This window comes from Elgaria multicarinata, chromosome 6 (genome assembly GCF_023053635.1).
Source record: "Elgaria multicarinata webbii isolate HBS135686 ecotype San Diego chromosome 6, rElgMul1.1.pri, whole genome shotgun sequence".
NCBI classification, from domain to species: Eukaryota; Metazoa; Chordata; class Lepidosauria; order Squamata; family Anguidae; genus Elgaria; species Elgaria multicarinata.
This window is the reverse complement of record NC_086176.1, coordinates 81928732-81954408: the sequence shown is the minus strand read 5'-3', so window position 1 is coordinate 81954408 and position 25677 is coordinate 81928732. Positions and strand designations below refer to the sequence as shown.

Here is a 25677-nt window from a genome sequence, read left to right as displayed (position 1 = left end):
TATCCTATGCATCCTTAACTCAGACGTAAGCTCTGTGGTATTCAGTGGGACTTACTTCCATTTAAGTGTGCACAGTATTTCAGCCTTAGAAACCTAGTTTAGAGCTCGGAATTAATAAATGAAGCAAGGATTCTATACAAAACCAATTAATGGCATTTTTGTAACTGCAGGTGATGAAAGTAATGAATAATTCTAATGAACACGTCATTAGCATTGGAGCAAGTTTTAGTACTGAGGCAGATTCTCACTTAGTTTGTGTACAGAATGATGATGGAGTCTATCAGACACAAGCGAACAGTGCTACTGGACACCCTAGGAAAAGTAAGTGTATTGAAAAAGGAGTTAAAGTCAATGGAGCATGTGTCCACATTTTGAGTCTGAGATGTGGGACCATTTTTTTTGGTGTAGAAAAAGAATATTAATATCCATCACCTTAAGAAATGTCCTTTCTTGTTTCACAGTAGAAAGTCTGTAGTTTATCATGAAATAAGTTGTTAGTATACAGCACCTTCCTACTTTTGAATTTTGATCTCTCACTATCCTGGAGGTTCAGCATTATACTAATATAAACATAAAAATGAAAAACTGTTATTAGCCCTCTACAATATAAAGTTGCATTATACTGAGTCAGACCATTAGCTCATCACAGGCTGGTATTGCCTATTCTGACTGGCAGCAGTTCTCCGGGGCCTTTGACAGAGAGAGATGTTTCTGAGCCCTGCTACTTGTGATAGATTTTTTTTTGCTAGGGATTGAATTTAGGACCTTCTGTATGCAAAAGCACATGCCCTCTACTCAACTATGACCACTTTGGTGTCACTTGCTAATTATTGCAAATTAAACAGGCATTACATGCCCTTATGATGAATGTTTCAAGCATAGTATTATTTTCTAGTACTACAGGAATTGTGAGCACATCCAGTATAGTGCACTGTTTGCATACCAACTCAAACTATGTTAATACAACATTTTTAGTATCGGTAGTTGAAGTATATGATATCTGTTCAGTTACAGGTGCAAGCTTTGTTGTGTTCAATGGAGCCCTAAAAACATCTTCTGGATTCCTTGCTAAATCCAGCATTGTTGAAGGTATGGATGCTTTCTCTTTCCAAATAATTAGTTCAAATGCTGATAATATTGTTATGAATAAAGGCCTTCTTGCTTTAGGATGATGGATATTTACTCTTAAGCACTTGTCCACCACTAGTATAAGATATGCCATAAGGGTGCTCTCACACTGTCCTGCCCATGACTGCCTAATTTTAGCTTTTCTGCTGGTGTATCTTCACTAGTGGCATGTTCAGTCAGCATAACTGAGGTGCCACTGGTGTATCTGACATGGCAGTGATATATTGGATGTTCTGCAGGGCAACTGGCAGAGATGCATCTTTACTGTCAGAGTGCATCTTTACTATTGTAGCAAAATATCCATAATTTGGTTTTCGTTTTTAATAAAATTGTTTTTCTTCATAGATGGAATAATGGTACAAATAACTCAGGAAACTATGGATGGCTTACGTCAAGCTTTAAGAGAAAAAAAGGACTTCAGAATTACATGTGGCAAAGTAGATTCAGGAGATCTGAGAGAATATGTAGACATTTGTTGGGTAGAAAATAAAGAAAAAACAAATGTGAGGTATGATTTTTACTAAAGCCTAAGTGCATGTTGATAAAAGTTCTAATGCAAAATGTTGTCAACTTTTTTTGGGGGTAGAAGATATAATATTTACAGAATCTGTGTAGATTTTTCTCTTTTAAGCTTGTGTGCTTGTAATTAATCTGAACGTGTGTAGATTACTCCACTACTCCAAGGACTATGCTATGGACATTTTAAAGCAATTCTGAATTTAGTTGATTCTGCCCACCTTAAGATTATTTTTGCTGGTTATCCTGGTCCTTTTACCTACAATTAAACATGTATAAGTAGGTAGAGGAGCAATCTGTAGAATGATTTTAAGCTACAGTAAGACTGTGAATGTTCAGCAAAATCATTGAATAGGAAATCTGAATGCTAACACAGTGCTACTGTAACAGTTCTAGATTATGTTTACATAACTGTTTATAAGATCAGTTTAAAGTAGGTACACTAGGTATTTAAAGTTTTCACTTACAGTATTCTAAGATTCAGGTTCAGTCATAAAATGTGACTTGGATTTAAAGACATGTGAAGACCATTCTTCTTATGCAGTGAGGTCTCCTTCTTGTTCTCTCTGGTGTTCTGCGAACCCTTCAGAATGGTGTGAAATGTGGCATGGAAGGGTGAAGTGGGATGGTGGAAGCAGCAGAAACTGGTGGAGTGCACCTTGTGAGAATGAAAGTGCTTTTTACTCATGCAAGAGCATCTTTCGGTCCCATTTTTTAAAGAAGTAAATATAGAAAACATCCAATTAAGTTACAAGATACAACTACTTCTTACTTGGGGACAGTAAGTTCTTCAGTTGCAAATTGTATGATGAGGATTCCCTTGGTCTGATTTGGGAGTCTAATAATAGGTCATGAAGAACCTGAATGGGTTTTAGATTAATTGGTCTCAAAATTATCTTTCCGAATCCCATGGCAAACTACTTTTAAAACTGAGGGGCTTTCAAGCAGCTTTTATTAATGATATTCAGCTATTTAAAGAAAAGTCTAGTGCAAGTCTCCTGTGGGAATCTAAGCAGTTTTTTTGGATCCTGTACTTCTACATTTTCACCCCATTTGATCTCAGAAATTAACAGTAGGAAACAATAAGACATAGCATTCTACATAATGTGACATACCAGCTTGATCTGTTACAAAAAGCTTGTGCACCTAAACATTCGACAATGGCTGCATTTGTATGTAACAGGAAGCCAAAAATTCTTGCTTAATAAACCAGGATATGCCCATTTAAGTGAGCAGGAAAACAAGTCAGGATACAGCACTTAAACATAGCTTCCTGTTACATGTGAAGTGGGAATTATGGTTAAATGTTTCAAACAAACCACGATCAATAAGTCAACTTTAAAGCTGGCTTTGTTTCAATCCAGGCTTCTTTAGAAGCGCTTAACCAACATTCCCTATTCACATGTAACATCAAGGTGTTTTTAAATGATCAATCCTGATGGTTTCGCCTCTCGTATGAAGGGAGGGGTAAAGTGGCAGGACAGTGGCTGCATATGGGTACACACTACTCATTCATATTCTGGCTTATTAAGCTATGATTGCAAACTAAGTGTGATGTGTGAACTAGGTGACTATGTAGGGGAGGAAACCAGAAAAGCCTGACTAGTGATTAATGTATTATTAACCTTGCTTCATAGAGTTACAAGCCCAATAGATGGGAAATCTATGGAAGGAGTTCAGAGTGAAAAAATAGTTCAAGAACAATATTTTGAAATGGACGAAAAACTTATTAAGTGTACGGAAGTAAGTAAATATTGCTGTTTTTAAAATAACGGATATTCACAAAATTAAATGATGCTATTTAGAAGATTGAAAAGACATCTGAATGTGAAGCAGAGACAAGATTACTGAATTCAACAACCAGCGTGCCCTCATCTGCAGCCCTTACTCTCCCATCATTGTGTTATTTCTTTACTTTCTAAAGATGTAAATGTGTTTACTACATATTTTCTTTCTTGAATTAAAGTTCATTTTCTTTATGGTGGCCCTTTAGCCTACTAAAATATGAATGTTATATTTTTGTTTGGAGTTGCTTAGGAAAACACCCAACATGTTTGAACCTGAACTAAGAAGTTGAAAAATAATTCAGCCAGCATTGTTTTGACTGATGAAAGGCAGCATATTGATTCCCACCACCACTATGATAGCATTGGGCCGCCTTAAGGCCCAGCATTGGGCAAAAGGCGGGATACAAATAAATAAATAAATAATAATAATAATAATGATGGGATAGTCATTGTGTGAGTTTCTGAAATGCAAAGGATTTACAGTGCTAATAGAATAAACGACTATATAATTTGAAGGCCAAATGTACCTGTGTACTGTCCTGAGTTTTCACGTCTGCTAGTTCACATTGTTCTGCAAGGACAAACCATCTTTCCAACAACTTTTAATTATATGCTAGGCTGCTTTCTTTATTTACTCTATGAGAAAGATACACACTTTTTTATTTGTGGATTCTAAATTGCAAGAACTCAAAGGGTGAGTAGAATTAGTTTCAGGGATATTAAACAAAAATGGACATTGGACAACTCTAGAATGCACATCTCCTCATACATTAAGTAGGAGGTCTACACATTGAATTCCCATTCCTTGCACTTTATTTATTATGTACTATATTTCTAATCTGCCCAATAACCAATGTTCTCTAGACAGATTACAAATAGTCACACTTCACCTTCACCCCTGCCCAATACTTCCTGATTTTGGTAGCATCTAGCTTAGATTGGCTTTGCATGCTGCACTGTGCTAATAGCAAAGGTAGCTATGTTGGTTATAAGAAAAATCCCAAACCCATATTAGGGCAATTCCATATTTAGGCCAGCTCAAAGTTCACAAAAAGTTGCACGCTATTTTGTGGTATTTGAGTTGTCCTAATAAAGTTATTGCCCACATCAGTGTATATGAGGGAAAGCCTGTGGCTTTCCACAGGCTTTTACTGCTTATACATACACGTTGTAAAGTTGTACATAAAACAACTTTATTGCAGAATGTTAAGCTCCATTTTAAAGAATGGTTTCTTCTCTAAAGGTTGTGTACCTTTATTACACTTTTAGCTATGGTTAAATATTTCTTATCCCTTGACAACCTTTAAACCTCGTTTGCACGTAAAAAACTACTACTGCTTTTACTGCACAACCTGCAATCTGCTCCTTCGTAGGTTGTGGAGCGTGATCTCCGAACCCAGACTGATGGGTTGTTTAGGGGTTAAACAATACAGCAGTTAACCCAAGGTTTGTTGTTGGGTTAACTGCTGGGTTGTTAAGCCCCTAAACAACCCATTGGTTTAGGTTCAGACGTCATGCTCAACAACCTATGAAGGAGCTGTTTGTTGGTAATGGGGTAAAAGCAAAAGAGGCAGGTGTGCTTCTGGCAGCATGCCCACTTGTACACAACAACCAATCGGTTTTTAAAATGATGGGTTGTCATTACAGGCACCTAGTGAATATCCTTGATTCAACAAACCTGCATTAAACATTGCTTTAGAGATGTTATGCTACTGCAGTAGTTGTCTTGCTAATTTTAGGTGATTAACAAATCTACCATTGCTAACGGTTCTTTAATTACATTTCAGGTGTTCTATCTCTTAAAGGCCAACGAGCTATATAGTCATGCTCATCAGTTTGCTAAAGAAATTGCAGTGGCTTCTTGTACTGCTCTTCGTCAGCATCTCAAAACACTGAAAAGTAACGGAATGAACAAGATAGGCCTTAGAGTCTCCATGGATACTGACATGGTAACTTTTAAAATGATGCCGCTATGTATCCATATAAGTGATTATAATATATAGCCATTTGGGGATTTTAAATCTTGTTTCAATTTTTATATAACCTGTTTTGAGCTTGGGAAAAGTTGTATAAAATGTCTTCACCTCAGTTCTCATATACAAAATGAACTTAATCTGGAAGGGATAAAAGTCATAAACTCTTAGCAAATTAGAAGCTTTGGCTCACCACCCAATGAGTCTTGTTTGCTACAGTGCTTGTCACCTCAACATACTAGAGGTAACTCCTGTCAGTTAATGAAAAACAGCCTGCCCCAGACTACTGAGGGCTTGCATCCTCCTTCCCAAATAGCATTGCATCACACCTGTCAGCCATCACAAATAGTCCATCCCCTGGATGAACGGACCTGCTATGAGAGTTTGGGTGCACTCCTAGTAAGAACCTAGTCATTGTGGAGAGAGACAGCCTGGCTCCATCCATTGGCTACAGAGGTCTTGGAGCTGGGTGAGCTTGCTACCCCACACCACCCACCCACAAACAGTTGCACTTCTGTGTGTGACCACTTCCCAACAAGGGCTTTTTGTGAAACTTTGTAGAACAATATGAAAGAGGTCAATATTTTATTTCTCTTTAAAATTCTAAACAAATTGTCTAAAGCTTCGCGTATAGGATAGAAATCTAAATAGTGTTCTTCTGCATGTATGGTTTGGTATAGTAAATTGAACACAATTTTCTCCCATTTTAGGTGGAATACCAAGCAGGATCTGGAGGTCAACTTCTTCCACAGCATTACCTAAATGATCTGGATAGTGCTTTGATTCCTGTAATTCATGGCGGGACATCAAATACTACAAATCTACCACTGGAAATGGAATTAATATTTTTCATTACAGAATCTCTGATAATATAACTGGCATCTATATTATGGTGTAGTGGACGGAATTGCTAGCACTGACCTATACCAAAGCAGTTACATTACACTATGGGCAAAATATTCAGGTTTATTTTTTTAGAAACCAATGATTTAGTACTACACATTTAATAGGAGTTTGCCTTTTAAAAAAATGTGTGTTCTTCCTTAACCTCAACATGAAAGCTCAATTTAAACACATTCAGTTCCTTAATGTTCTGAAACTTTACACTTAATACAGCCATGAAAAAGGCAAGGAAGGATTAAAACTAACGTGTGTTTAAAATATTGAGGTATATCCATCTTCCTTTTGCAAGCAAATATTTGTGGTGGTGTTTGCAGTCAGATGCGAGTCTAATATGTTATTAACTAGTTTGAGGGTTTAAAAAGATATATATATTTGAACAGAACAGTATCTAGCTGGACAGTTGAGGTTCAAATATAAAAGCTGTTAAATTTATAGAGTACTGGCATACTTAAAATGTCTAAATGAACATTTAAAAAAAAGATTGCTCAAACTAATATTAGCTATAAAAGAAAAACTAAGCATGTTTCTGCCAGGTGTGATAATTTTGTAAAGCTCTAGTTTTTAACATTGGTACATTTGAAGTGTATAATAATGCTTCCAAAACCTGACAGCTCCCATCAAATCATTTTTGAATGGCTAACTTTGTTATACATTTATAATGGAATTATTGAACATAAAAAATATTCTTTATATTAAATACTTTTCCCCCCTTCTGTGCTCAGATGTGCAGTTGTTTCTTGGATTTTCCAAGAATGAGTAAGGATCCAGGCGACCCTTAAAGTAGTCATCCTGTAGCAGTAAATCAGGCATGAAGCCTGTCTGTGCTCCATTCTCTAATTTTTGAGACCTCTTGGTATCCCTGTTTATTTTCAGGGAGAACAATGTATTAAGTGTGAATTTTCATGAACAGTTAGCTGTAACATACTTGATGCTCTTTATACAGTACTTATTTTTATAATGGGATATTTTCAGTAAATAAGCATTTATGTTTGAGGGTGATGATAGAGTAACCAAATTAACCAATTGGTTCATGGGTAACCAAAATCAGTTTTGATAATGCGTGTATAATGTTCCTGTTTGTTATGCATGGAAGCAAATTCTGTCTCTCTTTGTGTGTATTTGTTTCTGTCTGTGTGTCTTTGGTTTATGATTACAATATTAGACTGCCAATTTACTGCATTCTAATTGTATTTAGATACCTTTTAATATTCACCAGGGTATATTTACGTTGTATAACTGCTGGCCATTGGACTATTATGGTTCAACCAATGCACTCCTTTGTGTTAATTATAATTTGTGGGCCAGCTAAAGATTACAGTAACATTAATTTTCCTATAGGTTCTGTTATCAGTGAACAGTGGAAGAAAGCTGCAGCAAAGTCTGCTGAGTGTTTCAGATACTGACCCATCATATGTAACTATCGCTTGTACAGCATAATATTGTATAGAACCAATTATAACCCACTTTGTCATAATAGCTTTATGTTCTCTTGGAAATTGACCTTTCTTTATACTTTATTGATAACTAACAGCATTAGACTTTCATTTTAGAACATTATAATAAATATTATTACAGTATTTATATACTTATAAAAATGCTTAGAATCTCAGTAAATGAAGCAGAGAAGTGCTTAACAAATGAGACAGCATTTTGAAGGGCTTGATAGATCACTTAAAGATATTGTTTTCTGTTTCACTGTCTTATTTTAGTTAAATTTCATCACTTCCTAGTCCATTTTAAAAGTTCCAAATGAACAATAAATGCCATAAATACCATATATTTTAAAAGTGAACATATTAAGCTAATTGATGACAGTAGTATATTCTGATAATTAAAATTGGGGGTGGACTTATTTAATAGTCTTGCAGAGCATGTTTTTAATATACAAACTTGGTAAATGTAGCCTACTCTAAGAAATCTAATTTTCAGTGTTCTTGAAAGCACAGTTGGCATCCCAAGAAATTCACAGGTAGTTCTGCATGCCTAAAAGGGTCTTAGTACTTGTGTTTCTCAGTTAGAAGATTCATACTACATAATAAGCTGCTTTTAAGGCAGATTGTGATAATGTGGGGAGGTTGCTGGCAGAGGGAAGGAAGTCAAAATACCAGTGGGAATACCCAGTTTCTCTGGTGTGTACAAAGTATCTCTTGGGATCTTGACAAAACCATATTTGTGTTCCAAATATTAAATGAATTGTCAGCTGAAAAGGAATTTTATGTATCTTTGGTCCTGTTAGTCTTTAAGATTGACCTGTACAGTCTTTCCTGAGTAAAACATACATGATTTTTAAATGTTAATGTTGTAATACTGGAGTACAATAAGTTCAACTGCTACTTGTCTTTCTACTACAGTGTCCATCCTCACACCTGCAAGAAGGAAAAAGCTTAATTAGCATTTGAACAAAAAGGTTATGCCAATTCAATTAAAATTTTGTAACGGACAGATATACTTCATGTTTTGTTTAGTTCTGTTATAATTTGTATGGGATTTAACAAAGGAAAATTAGAATGCTTTAAAGTAGCTTTAATTTATTTCTTATTAACATTTATGTTCTGCCTTATTTGCAAAAAAGCTATCAAGGCAGTGCATAGCAATTTTCTACCAATTGTAGCTTCCGGATACTCTTCACTGGAAGCACCACATAGAACACATTGCTATAATCTAAACGTGGTGTAACCAAAGCATGGATAACTGTTGCCAAGTTGAACTGACTCAGGTTGGGTTGCAGCTGGCGCACAAAAGATAACTGCAAACACCTTAAAATCCTGGGATAGCATAGGATCAAGGAACATTCCCAGCTATGAAGCTCATCTTTCAGGAACACAACACCTTCCAGAACAGGTTGAATCCCGGATCCTGAGTCAGACTTTCTGCTGACCAACATCACCTGTGTTAAACCTCAGCTTGTTCAGCCTCATCCAGCCCATTCCAGAACCTCAGCCACATTTAAGGGTTTTGAATGCTTCCTTGGTGTTAGGTGACAAAGAGCAATAGAGCTAATATTACATCAGCATATTGGTGGCACCTTACTCCAAATAACAGAGGTTTTATATAAATGTTAAATAGCATGGGGGACAAAATGGAACCCCATGGGGTCACCATAGGCCAATGGCTGCTATAAGGCCAACAGTAGTCCCTCGGCACAACTGGGCATGACCTAATAGGATCAAAACCACTGCAGAATAGCATCCCCAGGGTTCAGTTGTGCCATGCTGTCCAGAAGGGTATCATGGTCATTAGTATTGAAAGCCTCAAAGAGATCCAAGATTGCTAATAGGGTCATGTTCCCCTGCCCCCATCCAGTTCCTGGTGTAGGTCATCTGCCAAGGTGACCAAAGCAGTCTCCCTTATAACCTACTCAAAAGCCTGATTTGAAATGGGTTCAGATAATATCCAGATTTATTTGGAGTGCAATGTCTCCGCCTTCTTGACAACTTAGCCAAGATTCGTACATTTCAGTTTGGCGTATAGTTAGACAAATCTTCTGGGTCAAGGGAAGAGTACTGCCAAGCTACTACAAGAGTAACTCCTCCACCTCGCCTGCATGTACCCTTAATACCATTGGTGGCTGATTTTGCCAACTTTCTCCCTTAAATTCAGGCAGTTGCCTAATTCATGCTGCCATTTCCTTTTACATATTTACTGCTAAATTGCCTGTCCTGATTTCCCTTGACTACTGTGACCATGTTCTTAATGGGTTTTCTCTCTGTGAAGAGGGGGAACCGCTGGGCTGGGATTCTCACTGGAGAGGAACATTTATACCATTTGTTTCCTACTCCGGGCTGCTCCTTCCTTACCTGCCGGTCAGTAGAACAGGCGGTGGCTCCTCTGCTTCCAGGGATCACCTACCACTAAACAGTAAACCTGCGGAGGACACCTTGCTCAGCATCCACACAAACCCGGAGGAGGCTCTGTTGATAGAACATGGCTTGCCCTTGCTTTGGCCAACTCTTGAGCTTCCTTGGCAGAGCTGAGATTTGGACTTCAAGTTTTCTCCTGTAATTGGAGCCCAGTTCAAGAGCCAGGACTCTCGTTCTCTACGCACTGGCGCTGATGTAGCTGTTCCTCTCTGCAGGGGGCTATGCAGCTTGTACCAGCAACTTACTATATATTGACTTCTGGGGAATGCTGCTGCGCCTTAATCAATTTCATTGGGGCATACGCTGAACGCTATAAAGAAAAGAAATCTTAAAGCCCTTGCTATGGACTTCAAAAGCGGAAGAGCAAGGAAGGGGAAGGATGACAAGGCGAATTAAAAGATCGCATTGTTTGCAGAACTAGGGAGAGTAATCCCAACCGTAGCTTGGCTTCTCCGCCACCGCTTTAGCTGTCTTGGGCTAAAGGAACAAGTTTCCCGTGCGAGACTTAAGAACTAGCCCGCTCTTGGAGAGCAAAGAGACTGCGGGACTCCCTCCCGCCTACTGGGCGGAAGGATATGTGGCTGCAGCAACGCAACCGCCCCGGCGCCTCATGCTCCAGGGCCGGCTCTTGAGGCCTGGAGTCGGCCTCCATCCCTTTTGCTCTTCGGCCGGACATGGAAGGGGGCGAGCGAGGTAAGCGAACTGTGCGCCGCGCCGCCTTCCGGCCTGACGGGCTGGGCCTGGAGCGCTCCGGGGCTACAGCCGCAGGTGGGCCTGCTCGGGTGCCCGGAGCGAGGGTTGCTCGCTCATCTCTTCCTCGCAATCCCTGCCACGGAGAGCGGAAGGGAGAGGGGATTTTTATTTGTAAAGGAAGCATTAAGCACGCGCCAAACGGTCCCTGCCCGTTTCAAGGTAGATGGACTTCGTGGTCTGGTAGCTAAATAAATATTTGCAGGTTACTGTGCGGGTCCATTAGGACAAAAACAACGACACCCAAAATATAAGGGGAGTAACTTTTTATTTGGGCCAACTAACGCGATAGAGAGCTTTTTAACTAGCCACACAGCAAATGATTTGCTCCTGCAATTTAGTATCACAGCTATTCTAGGGCAGATTATTTCATTTCTTTTACTTAGAGATGAGGGCCTTTCCGCACTAACCTGCTCCCCCGCCCCTTGCACGTTTCTTCTCATATGTTGTTCTGTATACTTTCATAAGCAGTGATTCAACACCAATAGCAATTCCCATATTATGAAAAAGGCTGGGGACATTCTTGTTCCAAGGGAATATTAAAAAAAAAGGGAGGGGAAGGATTTATTAATTAATTGATTGATATCTCGACCCCCCCCCCAAATAAATTGTAAGAGGCTTACAATAATAAAATATACATAAAATAAAACCAAATCCACAAAATGGATTAAACAACCATCAGTAAATACCAACAACACTTCTGTGCGTGAGTGATACAGCAGGGGAAACCAGTGTAGAATATTATTAATAATAATAATAATAATAATAAAATATATAAATTTCTATGAAAAGCGTCACAAAAATATCACGGTGACAGAAATTGGGAAGATATGTCATTTGTCAGCTATGATGGCTCATGTGTTAGTTTTATATGTTAGTTTTACCCTACCCTGTGCCTGTTTACCCTACCCAGCGCCTGTATGCATTCTCTTCCCCTCCTTATTGCTTTACTATGATTTTATTAGAATGTAAGCCTATGCGGCAGAGTCTTGCTATTTACTGTTTTACGCTGTACAGCACCATGTACATTGATGGTGCTATATAAATAAATTAATAATAATAATAATAATGATGCCTATAGCACTTGCACAATCACGGGAGGGAAATACACATATTGAGGTCCTAACCCTAGGAAAATGTAATAGCGTTGCAACGGAAGCACAACTCTCAGCAACATATCCTGATCTTTTATAAACCACAAGAGTAACAGCTGCAGTTACTGTACTAATAACAGGTATTAAAGGGTCCTGAGCAGCATGGCGTTTCCTTCTATCTGCTCCAAACTTTTGGTTTTGATTAAAAAGACAAACAAAGTCATTCTGCTTGTGGATTTCCCATCTGGGTTGGCCACTGTGTGAACAGAATGCTGGATTAGATGGACCTTTGGTCTGATCTAGCATGGCTCTTCTGGTAAGTTTTATGCATCATCATCATCATCATCATCATTATTATTATTATTATTATTATTTACATTTCTATACTACCCCATAGCCGAAGCTCTCTGAGTATTAAAGTAACAACATTATTTTATTCTATTTCCCTAACTTCAGTGCATAAATTACAAAGTGCACCTTCAAGCTGAAATGTATAACCCATGGACAATTTCACTCTGAAATAACTAGTACCTAAGTACATTTATTATGATGCAATGCTATGCATGTTGAAACAGAAATGTCTGGCAAGGGGAGGGCTGTAAGACTTCCTTCTGCCCAAATGTGTGTAGGATTGTGCCCTTACTTGGATACAAGCCTCACTTAAACAGCAGTATTGATATCCAGGTAAATGTGTTTTGCAGCAAGGAGTTTATAACCACTCAGATATAGTGCTCACAAACAGCAGATAAGAGGCTAAACCTGTGTCTGGACTGTATCACTTCCCTCTGCAGGTGAGGTTTCACAGATAAAATGCTGCTCCATGAAAGAAACATTCCTACACTTAGTCAATGTCTGGAAGATGGGTAGGGCTACAAACATTTACCCTGACAACCGTTTATCTTCTATTTCCATAGATTATTTTCTGTGAAGAAGCTTTCAGTCGTGTGACTGTTCAGAAGTGGTACAGCCCAAACACAGGTTTACCACCTTGTTCATTCCCAAGAAATAGGCCTCAGGCAATAAGCCAGAATTTGTCAGTTACTGTCTGTTGTCTTCATTTAATCCCACTTCTAATTTGTATTCAGAGATTTTCCATGTCATCAATACTAGCCCCTTTTATTCCTACTTTATAGTTAGATGGAATTCTGTTTTATTTTAAGATGTTAGTATATTCTAGTCTCACAACGTGCATAAATTCCTGCCAAAGGAAGTGAGGCAGGTGGCTACTAGGAGGAGGGTTTTCTCCACTGTGGCACCCCGGTTGTGGAATGAGCTCCCCAGAGAGGTCCACCTGGCGTCTACACTGTACTGCTTTCGTCACCAGCTGAAGACCTTTTTATTCTCTCAGTATTTTAACACTTAATTTTAACTTAAATTTAAATTTTCCTGTTCTAACTCTGTATTTTAATCTTATATCAATTTCGCTGCGTGGTTTTATCCTGGTTGTGCTTTTTATACTGTATTTTGTAATTATGCTTTTAACATGTTGGTTGTTTTATGATGGTTTTAATTTTTGTGAACCGCCCAGAGAGCTTCGGCTATTGGGCGGTATAAAAATGTAATAAATAAGTTTAATAAGCTTCTCTAAGTTACCTTGCAAGAGCATTTATTTATTCTAATGTTCTCAACATAGGGTTTGCAGGTGAAAATATATTGGATTACTTTTTGAATGCTAAACAAATTAAGACAAGAGATGGAGCTGAAATCATCTGGTATCATAGAGCAAATAATAAGTTACAAATGACAGAGGCAATACGGAGTAAGTATCTACAGGAAACTATATTTGAAAGTAGAGTAATAGTTAACAGAGACTTTTATAAAGTGTTAATTTTGGTTTCATAATGTAACATGGAAGCACTTATTTGAGAATTCTGAGGCCAGAATTAAAAAGCAACAACATTGTATTTCGTTTGCTGGAAAAAGACAAGGATATGTTTTTTATGTTTTTTATTCTGTAGTAATCAAATCAGTGATACTCCATTGCCTAGTAGACATGGCTTGACAATGTGTTTCTAACCCTTATGCTTGTAAACAAAATCTGATAGTACCATGTGCTTTGAGCTGCATTTCCCAAAGGCATCTCATGGTAGCTTCATTCATTCACATTTATTCTGGGTATTTCTACTCTGCCCTTCAAGCAATTTCTCAGGGCAGAAAATGCAGGCAACACCATGGCATGTTTCTTCAGGCATAAATATGTCTTGATCTGACCCCATCCAATAATTATTTATATTACTATTTATTACATTTCCATACTGCCCCAGTGCCCCATAGCTGAAGCTCTCTGGGCAGTTCACAAAAGATTAAAACATTAAAAATAGATATACAAAATTAAAAAAACATAAAAACAGTGGCATACATAGAGACAACATATATCTAAAAACCACATTGAGCTGTCAGCCAAACCTAAAAATAGATTGATTAAAAACTTTAAATGCCTGGGAAAAGAGGAAAATCTTGACCTGGCGCCAAAAAAGTAGCAATGTTGGCACCAGGCAGGCCTCATCAGGGAGATCATAATTGGGGGGCTATCACTGAGAAGGCCCTCTCCCTTGTTGCTGTCCTCCAAACTCCATGTAGTAAAGGGGCTTTTTAGGGCTTCCATTTGGCTACTTCCAGCAGTAGCTTTTAGACGTCAAAACTCTCTGCAGGCACAGCGGGGGCCTCTACAGAGCGGATGCTCCCACTGGCGGACTTTCTGTCAGTGGGGACCTGTAGAGGGGCACCTCTGCCTAATTCTAACGCTTTCCAGCAAGCTACCTCTGGGGGTCAGGATTGCTCTGTTAGCTAGTTGCTCTTAGTTCCCACTGAAATCAACAGGGCTTAAGTTAATCATGATTAACTATTCAAGTTTGATTTCAGTGACCCCTAAATGTGACTAACTTAGTTTAGATCCAATCCATTGTTATTGCAAAACTATTTAGTAGTGTGTTATTTTTAATGTTGAAATAGTGAAATCTATGACAATGGGAAAAAGACACAATATTCCCATAGTTAAATATTTTCATATGCTGCATATTTGTTCATAGGTGTGAATTCAAGTTTCTACATGCTGGGTACAAAGAACCTCTTCTGAGGAAACTGTTTAATTAAAGAGGCCAAAGCACATATGCAGCTCTCATTCATTTCAAGAGACAGTCATAGCGGACTGTAACACATCATAGGCTGCTTTCCTATGCACAAGTTATACTGCTTATATCCCACTGAAGTTAATGGAATGTAAGCATCATAGCTGTGTGTAGGACTGCAGTCATAGCATTTTGTCACTAGAAAGTTTTTGCTGCGTAACACTGAGTAGCCTTGATCCATTTCAACTAGTGCATAAACCCAGTGCAGTATTTGCACAATGCTGATCAGCTCTTCGATGAGAAGAGAGACTCAGTCCAGCTCCCTGCTTCCTGTTGACTGGGACTACACACATATGGCCATGGCTAGTACATCAGGCTGTGAATTATACACACAGCACCTGTTTGCACAGGTGATTTCTCACTCAGCTAGAGATGTGAGTGCAGAAGCTTGCTTTCATATGCATATTGCCCTTAGTTAGATCAGAATGAATATCTCCAAATGCCCCAAGTTATTTCCACCCCCCCTGTGAAAGGTGTCTAACATTTGTGTTTTAAACTAAGGGCTCCTTCCCATGGAGCTTACGAAGTATGATCAAGATCAGTTAGTCACTAAAGTTTGCGGGTCCTTTTCATGACCTCCTCCTCCTGCCGCCATTTTTTAGCTTTATTCTGCCATGATTTAACTTGCTGAAAATGCAGTAAAAAATCAGCTGGCTGTATAAATGGAACATATAGAACTTCCCCACAAAGGAAATGGCCAAAACAAGGGGGGACGAAAGTGGGAGGCATTTGTATTGTACCCATTGTACTCCCAGAAAGACTCTGCAAGATGAAAGCCTGGTAAGGGTGCAGGATTTTTGCTTTAATGTAGAAGAAGCCCTTGGTATGTCCAGCAAACAACATTGCTCAAGCAGTGTGATTAGGAAGTATGTATAAAGCTGACAAGTTTATCTAAGTAAATGCAGTAGTTCCATTTTGTAAAAGGGGAAATTTATTTGAAAGTTAGACTTCCTAATTAGTTACTGAGTGATGTCCTTCCACTGGATTAAAATAGTTCTTGTGTGATATATAAATGATAAAAAACAATTTATTTATCCAAATAACTTTTTTAAATTCCTGTTGCTTTTCTTTTTCTGTTCTTGCTTTTCTAAATGAAACAGGTACAGCTCACATGATAGAGGCAGATGTCCTTCTTCATGAAGGAGCAGAAAGTGATGAACCAATCATGGCTCATCCGCCTGAAACAAGTAGTGATAACACACTAAAGGAATGGCTAAATGAAATTAAAAATACTAACAAGGGCATCAAGCTTGATTTTAAAAGGTATTTGGGAAAACTGTATATAGATTTCACATATGTAAGATTAAAGCTGCAATGCTAAACACGCATGCAAGGGAATATGTCCCATTGAAGTTGGGGCTTACTTCTGAGTAAACATGCTTAGGATTGTGCTGTAAGGATTGTCTCCAATGTTAGTCCTACTTAGAGTAGACCCACTTAAATGAATGGAATTTAAACTAGGCTAACATTAGATACAACCCTTAGAACTGTCCCAAAATACTAGGGAGACCATATGGAAAGGAGGACAGGACTCCTGTATCTTTAACAGTTGTTTAGAAAAGGGAATTTCAGCAGGTGTCATTTGTATGCATGCAGCACCTGAAATTCCCATTTCCTCACAACAGTTAAGGTTGCAGGAGCCCTAGAGTGACCAGTTACAAAAGAGGGCAGAGCTCCTGCAGCTTTAACTGTTGTGATGAAGAGGCAATTTCATCAGGTGCTGCATGCATACAAATGACAATACAGTATTTGAATTAAGGTCAACTTTTTTCCTCTGCAAATGTCTTCAGTTTCCCTCTGATAACAGTTCTATTTAGCTTTTGATCTGCAGCCTCAGATTTAGTACGTATTTATTTTAATTCATTTTTCTATTTATTTATTCAGTTATTTTATAAAGATAACTTATAACCCACTCTACTATTGCAATTGCAGTTACAATACACATATGATGCAGCAGCCACTGCAGAACCAACCCGGGGCTTTACCCTAAAGCTCCAAAGTAAAAAAGTCAGGGACTTGCCCCAACGTTTTTCTCTGGAGCGAGATGAGGATTGTGCATCCACCATCTATCACTGCTCCGGAGTGAGGCGGAGGCGTGGCTGGGCAGATGGCAACTGGATTGGTCACTGTCCGCCTGGGGGGGTGGCAAACCAAATGACTGCTTGAACGCCAGGGAGGGATGGGCAGCAGTGGTGGCAGTTCCCCCGATGATCCATATAGACCCTGTGCTTGCTCTTTGGCGTGGGGATAATGTGGTGCAACCCCACAGGAGCAAAACCACGGGGTTTGGGGGGCTCGAGGTGCCAATGTGCCATTGTCAAGACAGGCCCCTGAACTGACCCTAGCTTATATTGATAAGTACTGTAAAATGTATTGCACATTTCCCCACTCAGTATACATTAAGAATGTGTTGTCTTGTATTTATAGCCTAGCAGCTGTGAATCCCTCACTGAGGCTTCTTGGAAACACAAAACTCAGGCAACCCATTTGGATGAATGCAGACATTCTTCCTGGACCAAATGGAAGTAACTGTGTAGTAGATGCAAAGGGGTTTCTAGACACAGTGATATCATTTTTTCCAGATGTAACCTTATCATTGGGATGGACAACTGGATGGAGTAATCTAAAATACAATAAAGGTAAAAATTATCCGTAAATATTTGAATGCAGCCATAGATAATGGGCTGTATGCTGCACTGCCTCTGTGCTAGCAGAACAGACCACTAGCACAACAGGAACTAATGATTACAGAAGGGAGCTCAGCTGTCCTGTCCTGTCCTGTCCTGTCCTGGAAATGAGTGTTTCTGCTCTTTTTCAGTGTTATTTTAGGAAGTGCTAGTTCCTGTTGTGCAACTGGTTGCTTCTGCTGGCGCAAGAACTAGGGGAAGCACAGCAGCAGTGTAGGATACTTACCAAAACTTCATTCAAATTCATCCACCTACTATTGTGCCAGATACAGTACTATGCAGTTTTTCTTCCTAATACTATACATTCTAGGAAACAACCATCAATTGATTATCATTTACATACCGTATTTCTTCGATTGTAAGATGCACACTAATTTCAGTACCATCAACAGAAAACAACAACCCTAAGACACACCCCACTCAGTATACATTAAGAATGTGTTGTCTTGTCTTTATAGCCTAGCAGCTATAACTAATTGCAAGGATGTTTGTGTTATCAACAATGACTGCTTTGTAAATGACCACTGTTAAAGTGATTGTCACTGTCGGTACTTATTGCATTGCATTTCCTTCTCACCTCACTGATTACAATTCTTTCATCCCCCACCATATGTACTGTATATAAACCTGAACATCTCCATAATTCTTTGTGCATCTAATGAGGTGGGCAATAGTCCACAAAAGGTCATGTCAGAATAAATGTGCTAGTCTTTAAGATGCCATAAGACTCTTTGTTATTATTGTGAAGTCTGTTTCCCCAGCTATCTAAAAAGAATGTTATTTTGGAGAGAACATTTTGGTTATCCACTGCAATCCACAGAAATTTTTGCAAGGTGTAAGGTTTCTGTTTACATTCATTGCTCGTTATCTCTTCCCGTGGCTCCTGGTTCCTGAAAAAACGGTTTTTGGTCAATTAATATTTTGTGATTGTGACATTTAAGAGCCTACAATCCACAAGAGATGCCAATGAGATTGTGGATTCAGTCCTTGAATGGTGGAGTGTTTGTTCTTTTTGTAGGCTACAGTTCAGCAATGGTGCAGGAGATGGCAGCAATATGCAGAGAACTTACTCAGCCAATAACATTTCCTGTAAGAGCTGCTTTGGTGCGCCAGTCAATATCAGAACTTCTGTGGTTATTAGAGCAATCAGACAGGTATTATTAACACCCATTAGCTATTCATTTTAGTAATGAACAATAAAACTATATTCATTTCTGTGCAAATAGCGCAAACCATACTGGAAAAGTTCTGGAGAATAGTTTTTTGAATTTATCATGTTAGTTCACTGTTACATTATATACTGAGGGATACAAAAGCATATAATGATTATTATTTTTATATAAAATATATGATCCAAGGTCCAGTACCTCCTGCCCTAGATGCACAGTGGCTTTCCATCCTGTGATGATAAAATGTTTTACATGTTCACTGTTTGTTGTGTGCATTGAGTGTTTCTCCCTCATGCAAGACAGTGGGAAGCCTCTTCAACCGGGACGGGCAACTTGTAGGCCAACCCATCTTGAGGGCCACAACTCCCATCTGCCTTAGCCAACATATCCAATGATGAGGGACAATGAGAACTGTAGGCCAAAACATCTGAAGGACCACAAGTTGTCCATCCCTGCTCTACACACACAAAGCTTAGCATTAAAGGTGATTAACTACAGCTACGTCCTATTGTGTGTCTCAGGTGTATAGTTCAGCAGTTGTATTATTGATGCTCATGGCAATTGGGGGGAAATAGCTTATTCAGACATACTTCAAAACTATAATAATAATTGGCATTTAGATCATGCTTATTATATGGGTTTGTTAACTTGCATTATTCCAGAATCCCCCCCCCCCCCCGTTTAGATGTAATAGCAAACTCTAGCCCTGTGCAGCATACAAAGAATGTGTGTGGGCATAAAGCATGAAGGTTGTCGGGGGGCATACACATCAGCAGCACCTTCAACGTCCCTGCTTGTGCCTACTCCACCCAATTGGGAACACAGTTCCCAATTGCAGGGAGGATTCCAAGTACATTCAGCTCAGTGTACGTACAATCTGTCTTCAGACCTTCCTGCTTGAACACAAAGAGCATCTTCACACGTGGGGAAATTGTATTTGCTTACCAACGCTTCTGTCCCTCATGACTTCTTTTGAAAAAGGAAGTAAACGGCACGCTCGTGGCCCATTCAGTGGGCCATTTTGATCGTGCTGCCTCTCCTCCACACAGCAAGAGATAGCGGCAACTTCAGTCTTTAAAAATAAGTTGGACTTACTGGGGTGTCTTTTTTGTCACATGAAGGCTAGAAGGAGCAGGAGGCAGACAATGTCACTAGAGGCCCCTGGAAAATCCGTGAGTGCCCAGTAACAAGCATGCAATAAAACACTCATCCAATGGAGCTCAGTAAGATTGGGGTTAGAGCCCTATGCCCACCTCCATATGTTATGCATACATTTATTCTATGAAGGCCTGCAAAGTTTTTCTGGCTGAACAAAAGCCAGGAATGAAGTTCCATAGCCAATGTGTGAGAGCAGGGACGAAGGAAGAGAACTTTGTCCTGGCACACGTTGTTGGCTCCATAAATCATGAGCCATGGCTTATGAAGCTGGGAAAGATGGATCTGCAGCCAGCCTTTGTATTAAACAGGCTTCATAGCTCATATTTATTGATGGTGAGTTCACACAACTGATGAAGTAACTATCATAACACAAGTAGGTTGCAGCCATTACTATCATAGGGTAGCTTTCATTTCATAGAGCTATTTTTATTATGTAAACTTATACATTATGCCAATTTTAAATTTAAATATTTATTCTATTTGCTTAGTTTAGTTGTTTGGACATTTCTGTAAAATGAAAAAAATATTTTTTTTAATTCCAGATACACCCTGACCATTTGGACAGGAAAACATGATGAATATTCTGTAGAAGATCTACTCTTCATCAGAGACAGCTTTGATAAAAGTAGAGTTTTTTATGATATCTTAGAACCACATAATTCTGAATTCAGAAAAACTATAGGGTTGAAAATTACAGCATAAAGAAAGTTCAGTTAATTATACCTTGTAAGCATCATACTGTTGCCTATGGAAAACGCACCGGTTGGATCCTAACTTTCCTTTTGTTTCATGGAGTAAAGTTAATGGAATTGGGCTTTCACTTCTTCCCTCTCCCTCTGCACGCCCTCTCTGCCCCTCCAAATCTGCTTCTGTGGGTTCGTAGACCCTTGGGAATGGCGTGGGATATTGGGGTGAGGGACTACAAATGGAGGGAGGTTTGGGGAGAAATCCTCTGCCTGCCAATTGCATGAATGGAGGCGCAACTTCGTATTCCAAGTGACTTCTTTTTTTAATTAAAGGTTTAATCAAAATAGAATTATTGCAAATGTTTTATTGTGTCTTGCTTTCAAGGCATATTATCCTCTTTCCAGGCTTGGAGTTCTCAAATTGAAAGTGTACAGCCCCTATCCCTGTGTTTTGTTGTTGCCCTATTTTATCATGGCAAATTATGGGGAAATGGGGATCGGTGGCAGCAGGCTTTAAGCAGGGTAAAGAAGCAGATGCTAGTTTTCAAAATGTGTATGATCTTGCCCCCTCTGATTCATACCATGCTGCTTTAGTATCTACCAAATGTTTTCCTCCTCACTGTGCTAGAATCTTAATTACTGCACAGCATGTTAATCTAATAAAATGTATCCCTTTATTGATTTTATATATTTAACTTTCTGGTATAAGAACAACAGTGTACAACAATTATGAACAAGACAGTTAAATGGGAATACTTAATCACACAGTGCAGTTAAAATATGGATTTTGCTACTTCAAGATGTAGTGATAGCCACCAATTTGAATATCTTTAAGAGGGGATTTGAAAAATTAATTGACCCCGTTCAGATGACATGCTAAGCCACCATAGTTAAGCATTTTGAGTTGAACGTTATGGCTTAGTGTGTTGTGTGAACCATTCCTAACCATGGTGGCTACATAACCATGGTTTAAACATGCTCACTGACCATTTGCTGGGAAAGGGTTAGCGTCCTAATGATGGCTTAGCATGTTGTCTGAACTGGCCCACTGAGGATAAAGCCATCAGTGGCTACTAGTCTATATATTACCTCCAGTATCAGAGGCAGTTTGTCTCTGAATACCAGTGGCTGGGGAACATGAGAAGGTGGATGCTATTGCCCTTGTGTCCTGATTATGGGCTTCCCATAGGAAGCTGGTGGACCACTTTGGGAACAGAATGCTGGACTAGTTAGGTTTTTCATCTTATCCAGCATTGTTCATCTTATGTTCTTATGAAGAGTTGCTTCTCCCGTAAAGATTTCTGAAAACAAGCAGGATTTTATTTCATATGTATTTTTGGTTCTGACTTTCAGTTTTCTGATATCTACTTGTATAAGCAAGAACATATGTACATTGACTGTGTTTCACAGCAAATGCTGTTGCATTTGAGATTAATGAGACTCAGGAGGGATATTACATTGCAAACCTGGAAAGTCAAACAAGTAGTTTTAAAAATGTTAACATGGACAACAAGAAACATCTACAAAAAATAATATAATATTTTGGAATTTAGAGCTGGCATTATAAATCTTTTACCTATCCATGACAGTTAATTAATATGATATATGCAATGAAACCACAATAAATAGGTTTTTTTATTCTGCTTTAAATAATGTTGCATTAAAAGCAAATGCAACTTCAATTCCTAAACAAATATACCCTTTTAACATTCAACATTCAAGTCCAAGCTTTTTGTATGTTTATAGAAGGCAAATCCAGTATCCATCCACTTAAAATGTAATTATTCTTTACATGGATAGTATTCCTTTTCTATTTTCTCCATTACCCATATATTAGTAATCACAGAGTCTTTTGTTAAAATTTGAGTAAATTTATTTCTATACTTCCCACAAAACCTACTTTACGTTATCTCATAGAACTCCATACAAAGCTTTGCTCTGTTTAGAAACTGAAGAATTTTATCCTTATAGATTCAGGTTATCTGTTTCATATTACCAGTGACTGTGTGCACTAGAGAATACATAAAGGAAACTGTAATGATACTAAAATGATTTGATGTTGCATAATCTCTTTCCTCAGCCATAATAAAGCTGCTTCTGAAATTACCAGCATGTCTCTGATACATTTTCTCTGATACATTATGTTGTTAAGAGAGCTACTTACTTCTGTAAACAGACAGATTTCCTGAATGTAAATAACTTTATTAATGTTTCAAACCAAATTATACAGATTACTTGGGGGAGTTGGATGTAGAATATCTGGGTAGTTACCTTGAAAAGCTGTCACACTTGTTAACTACTTCACTATAGCAAGGTTTTATGAAGACATTCAGATAAGGTTGTTAGAAACTAAAACAACATTCTGTGACACCTTAAAGGCTAACAAATACGTTATGGCATCGTTTTGTGGACTATAGAGTGCACTTGATGAAGTGAACAAAAGCATATATATGCTTCATAATTCACAAAACTGTATACCATAATGGTACTAGTTTTTAAGGTGCCACAATACTCTTAATTTTTGCTGCAACAGACTAACACAGTGACACTTCTCTAAATAGAAAATAAAGTGTATCCTGTATTTGCAGAATACAGCTTCATAAAAAGTTGCAGTACAGTGCATCAGCTAGAATTTAAGGAGGAAGAGTATAACAAAACCTGCCTTATGGGAAAGTGTATTATGTTTTGTATTAAAAGAGTTCTCTTTCAACAAAGAAGGTTAAAGGTCTCACAACCAGTGTAAGGCCATGCTGTGCAAGAGAAATTGGACTACAACACAAAGAAGCTGTGTTCGAAGTATGCACATGTGAAAAATAATCACCATTGTTTAAAAGAAGCCTGTGAATTAGTTGGACTTCTTTTACAATCTTCTGACATGTTGATTTACTGGTTTTCAGAAAGTTGGAATCAGGTAAGTATAATTCTTGCCAGATAAGCATCATGCCTGTATCATCATATAAATGGTCACTGTGCAATTTATTGTATTACTCAACACAACTTCCACAGGGAGGCTTAATTCTAGGTCTCCACAGTGTCTGTTCAGCCTATACATTACTTGATTTAACTGAATGTCATCAGCATTGACATGACTGCCTCAGTAGATAGCACCCACACCAGGAAGTCAAGACAGATTGAGATAGAATCATAGAATAGCAGAGTTGGAAGAGGCCTATAAGGCCATCGAGTCCAACCCCCTGCTCAATGCAGACATCCACATTAAAGCATACCTGTTCAATGTCCTTCATAATCATAAAAACTGTTCCTCTATTGGTGTCTCCATTCATGATCTCATTCTGGATGAAAAACTTACTTGCTTTTGCACAGTGGGCTGGCTCAGAGATTTATTTTAACATCAGCTCTTCTAACATGAGTTCATTTGGCTGTTTGTTCTGTCCCCTTGGACTCGCCAAGTGTCAATTCAGAAGCAAGACTGACAAAGGATAAATACTCGTCATAGTCTTGAGTGTTACCATTAAAGTCCACAGACCAATGTAAGATAGGATTCGGGGTATGTGAAAACTCAGCTTCCATTGTTTTGTTTTTGTTTACAGTCTTGCCAGTAAAAAAATGCATAATTTTCATCTGGCCTTTCTTTCCATTCAAAGGGGAACTCCCAGAAGAGGGTAAAATATTCAAAGTTATATATGAATTTCTGGTGAGCATCATTTCTTTGCCAGCTTATATATAATGCAGGGGAAAATAAAATACTGTAAAAGTAAAATTCTGATTTCCAGATAGTAATTAGCACAGAAACACCTTGCCTCTGCTAGTTTGTACTTAGTGCTTCAGGCCTGCCTGGCTTCACAGGACTCTCTTCAGAGTTTCACAAAACTTCTCTTCCCTTTTCTCTTCTCTGTATTTGTTAAACTTTCCAGGTCTCCTCCTCTCTTCTCCAAATTCATGGACATATAATGAGTAAAAACAAAAAGACTGAGAAAGCTGCCAGTAATTATGCAGGAAAAAGAGGGCAGGGAAAACAGTCCTGATTATTCCACTTTTCAAAAACAATATAGAAAGCTGGTAATAAGCAAAGAAAATAAATGCAACATCTAAAAATACATTCTTCTTAGCCAGAACACCAAGAGTTATAAGTTAGCAGTAGATGCAGAGCTACAAACAGACACACCTTATGACAACACCATCTTCTCTACCTCTCCTAATTTTAGTATTATGTGAATGTGGCACTCACACTGATATTTATTTACTTAAAACATTTTTGGCCACCTTTCAGGGAAGAAGTCCTCAACAAGGCAGCTTACAACAATAAAATACATAAAGGCCTTTATGACGTCCGCTTATCCTCTACCCAGGCTTTCCCCCTATTATCCCTTTGTGCTGTTTTGCCAAATGCAAGAATTCTTTTATAATTTCAGAAGCAATTAGCAACACAAGTGGGCAGAACTCTAACGATTTATTAACTACCAGGCTACAGGTTACAGCTAATAAAGAAGGTGAATAGGCAAGACTGCACGAGATAGCTTATGTCTCCAATTGGCTATTGGGATTCCCAGGAAAACAAAAACAGAGTGACTCCAGTGAGCCGATTAAGCAGCATCTCCACGGTCCCGGTCTGTGTCAAAGCTCCTCAGACCAGTCTCTGTAGTGGGTCTTTGGAAGGACTTTTATACAGAGATCAGATTAAATTTAGAGAAGAAAAACTTTTGAGATAAGTGTAGGAGTATAGTGCAATTTTGGGGGGGGAAGCAAAAAGGTTTACATTTGAAAACCTGTGGCTGCCATGCAGAGAGTATTTCATGGGAATGGATTCTTTATAGGCACATCTGTCAGAGAGCAAAGATAAATACACCAAGATGAACCGTCAGGCTAAGTGGAATTAA

General features: G+C 38.6%; 2 protein-coding genes across 6 annotated transcripts in view; both read left to right on the top strand.

The window, feature by feature from the left end:
• ZFYVE16 (zinc finger FYVE-type containing 16) overlaps positions 1 to 7921 on the top strand; it is a 32720-nt gene extending 24799 nt beyond the window's left edge. For 2 of the 3 annotated variants that reach the window (XM_063129673.1, XM_063129672.1), the window contains exons 13-18: positions 171 to 321; positions 1009 to 1089; positions 1474 to 1636; positions 3282 to 3387; positions 5219 to 5380; positions 6115 to 7921. In XM_063129673.1, coding sequence (XP_062985743.1) covers positions 171 to 321; positions 1009 to 1089; positions 1474 to 1636; positions 3282 to 3387; positions 5219 to 5380; positions 6115 to 6279 — 828 coding nt within the window. In that variant the 3' untranslated portion in view covers positions 6280 to 7921. Of the gene's footprint in view, positions 1 to 170; positions 322 to 1008; positions 1090 to 1473; positions 1637 to 3281; positions 3388 to 5218; positions 5381 to 6114 lie in introns of those variants that run through there. The other variant, XR_010025604.1, reaches the window with a different exon arrangement.
• Positions 7922 to 10763: 2842 nt separating this feature from the next.
• FAM151B (family with sequence similarity 151 member B) lies at positions 10764 to 22940 on the top strand. 3 transcript variants are annotated; one of them, XM_063129669.1, is made up of 6 exons: positions 10764 to 10860; positions 13645 to 13770; positions 16240 to 16402; positions 17567 to 17778; positions 18845 to 18980; positions 20696 to 22940. In XM_063129669.1, exons 1-6 carry the CDS (start codon positions 10842 to 10844, stop codon positions 20853 to 20855), a joined length of 816 nt encoding a protein of 271 aa, XP_062985739.1. In that variant the 5' UTR covers positions 10764 to 10841; the 3' UTR covers positions 20856 to 22940. The 3 variants fall into 3 exon arrangements, with proteins under 3 accessions (XP_062985739.1, XP_062985740.1, XP_062985741.1); XM_063129670.1 differs by having other exon boundaries at positions 10780 to 10860; positions 13654 to 13770; XM_063129671.1 differs by lacking the exon at positions 13645 to 13770 and having other exon boundaries at positions 10784 to 10860.
• The last annotated feature ends 2737 nt before the right edge of the window (positions 22941 to 25677 follow it).